The sequence below is a fragment of the Seriola lalandi genome, unplaced genomic scaffold, assembly GCF_002814215.2.
Source record: "Seriola lalandi dorsalis isolate HSWRI2012SDOR001 ecotype SW California unplaced genomic scaffold, Sedor1 jcf7180002003971, whole genome shotgun sequence".
NCBI lineage: Eukaryota > Metazoa > Chordata > Actinopteri > Carangiformes > Carangidae > Seriola > Seriola lalandi.
The window spans coordinates 162-1635 of NW_019474626.1; the positions used below are offsets into that span (position 1 = coordinate 162).

The 1474-nt window shown below is 44.8% G+C and overlaps 1 protein-coding gene across 1 annotated transcript; it reads right to left on the minus strand.

The window, feature by feature from the left end:
- Positions 1–243: 243 nt before the first annotated feature.
- Positions 244–1241, minus strand: LOC111668246 (pyruvate dehydrogenase E1 component subunit beta, mitochondrial-like). The gene is made up of 3 exons (XM_023424258.2): positions 1130–1241; positions 907–1048; positions 244–422 (listed from the first exon to the last, which is right to left on the minus strand). Exons 2-3 carry the CDS (start codon positions 989–991, stop codon positions 277–279), a joined length of 231 nt encoding a protein of 76 aa, XP_023280026.2. The 5' UTR covers positions 992–1048; positions 1130–1241; the 3' UTR covers positions 244–276.
- Between the last annotated feature and the right edge of the window lie 233 nt (positions 1242–1474).

Genomic DNA, 1474 nt, shown 5'->3' on the forward strand with positions numbered 1-1474 from the left:
CCAGAGCCACATGCAGAGTTCGGTTAAGTTTGTATCAGGGGCAATGACTTGACTGGACTCTGTGTGTCCTCCACTCTGGGTGCAGGTTGAAGAGCTGTGCGTTTCATTGACCAACATCTGGTTGGAAACTTTATAGTCAGGAGCGATTCTTAAGAAATTGTTTGGCTGTATTTACACCTGGTTAAAATATTTTACCAGACTAAGTTTCCACCATCTGTGTGAACAAGACAAAGAGGATTCAGGTGGGGTTGTCCCATAAGTGTGTTTGTGTGCGTCTCAGACATTGAGGGTCTTTTTGACAGAGAAGATAATATCTTTGATCTGCGGCAGGCTGTGGTCCTCCAGGATTTTGGCGTACGGCATGGGGATGTCTACGCCCGTCACTCTGGTGACTGGAGAGTCCAGGTAGTTGAAGGCAGGACCTACAAACACACACAGGAGGTTAGAGATTTCATTGTAGTGCTTGAAGAGTTCTCAGCACACTGTTGATATTTCAAACCACTCAGGAGGTTTTGTTTCGTGCCGTAACAAAATCTTTAAATCAAGATATCCAGGTGTAGAGTTCGCAGAGGTACGGACAAAATTAATGAGTTTGACATTACTAAGGAACAGTTCAACACAAAAGAAAATATGCTTATTGTCTGAGATATATTCAGCCTGTAGACTGGCTCTGTCCAACACCCATCTCCACCTACCAGCATGTCTACAGATCACAAATTAATGTCTTACTTCCTGTTCATTTAATCTGGGGGTGACAGGGTGATGTGCCAAACCATTTCTAGTCTGCTAGTTGTTTTTCCACCTGTTTTCAGTGTGTGTGCTAAGCTAAGCTAAAAAGATGCTGGTCACAGAAGTGCCATCACTTAGAAACTCAGATTTCAGATTTACAAGTTAGTCAGCCGTTACCTTCCATGACCCTGGCGCAGATCTCTGCTCCGACGCCAAACTGAGGCCAGCCGCCCTCCACTGTCACCAGGTGGTTGGTCTTCATCACGCTGGTCTCAATACTCTCCACATCCAAGGGACGGATAGTCCGCAGGTTGATCACCTGATGCACAGACAGGAAGTAGTTAACACACTGCTGAGCACAGGTCACCTATGTCACATATCAACAGGTGTGTTTCTCTACCTCACACTCGATTCCCTCCTTGGCGAGGACAGCGGCGGCATCCAGACAGTGACTGACGTAACGAGAGTGAGTGACCACAGTGACATGATTCCCTGAAACACAGAAAGGAGAAGAAGGAGGTTTAATTCAAATTTCTTTCAGAATTTAGAGTGTAGACAAACAGTTGGTGCCTATTCTCCAGTCGATGCCATTAAACCACCACAGAAGAAGACGGTGCAACAACATGATGTGATTAAAGGAGCACCAGTCAAAAACATTTAAAAAACAGGATGGAAACATAGTATTTATTTTTGTTCCATCTCCTCATCAGTCCACATATCTTTCTTGCAACTCAAGCTGTAGCTG

Coding starts and splice junctions, on each gene's coding strand:
- LOC111668246 (XM_023424258.2), bottom strand. CDS start 991: ATGAAGACCAACCACCTGGTGACAGTGGAGGGCGGCTGGCCTCAGTTT. Junction 423..906: donor CTGCGCCAGGGTCATGGAAG/GTAACGGCTGAC, acceptor GTGTGTTTGTAG/GTCCTGCCTTCAACTACCTG.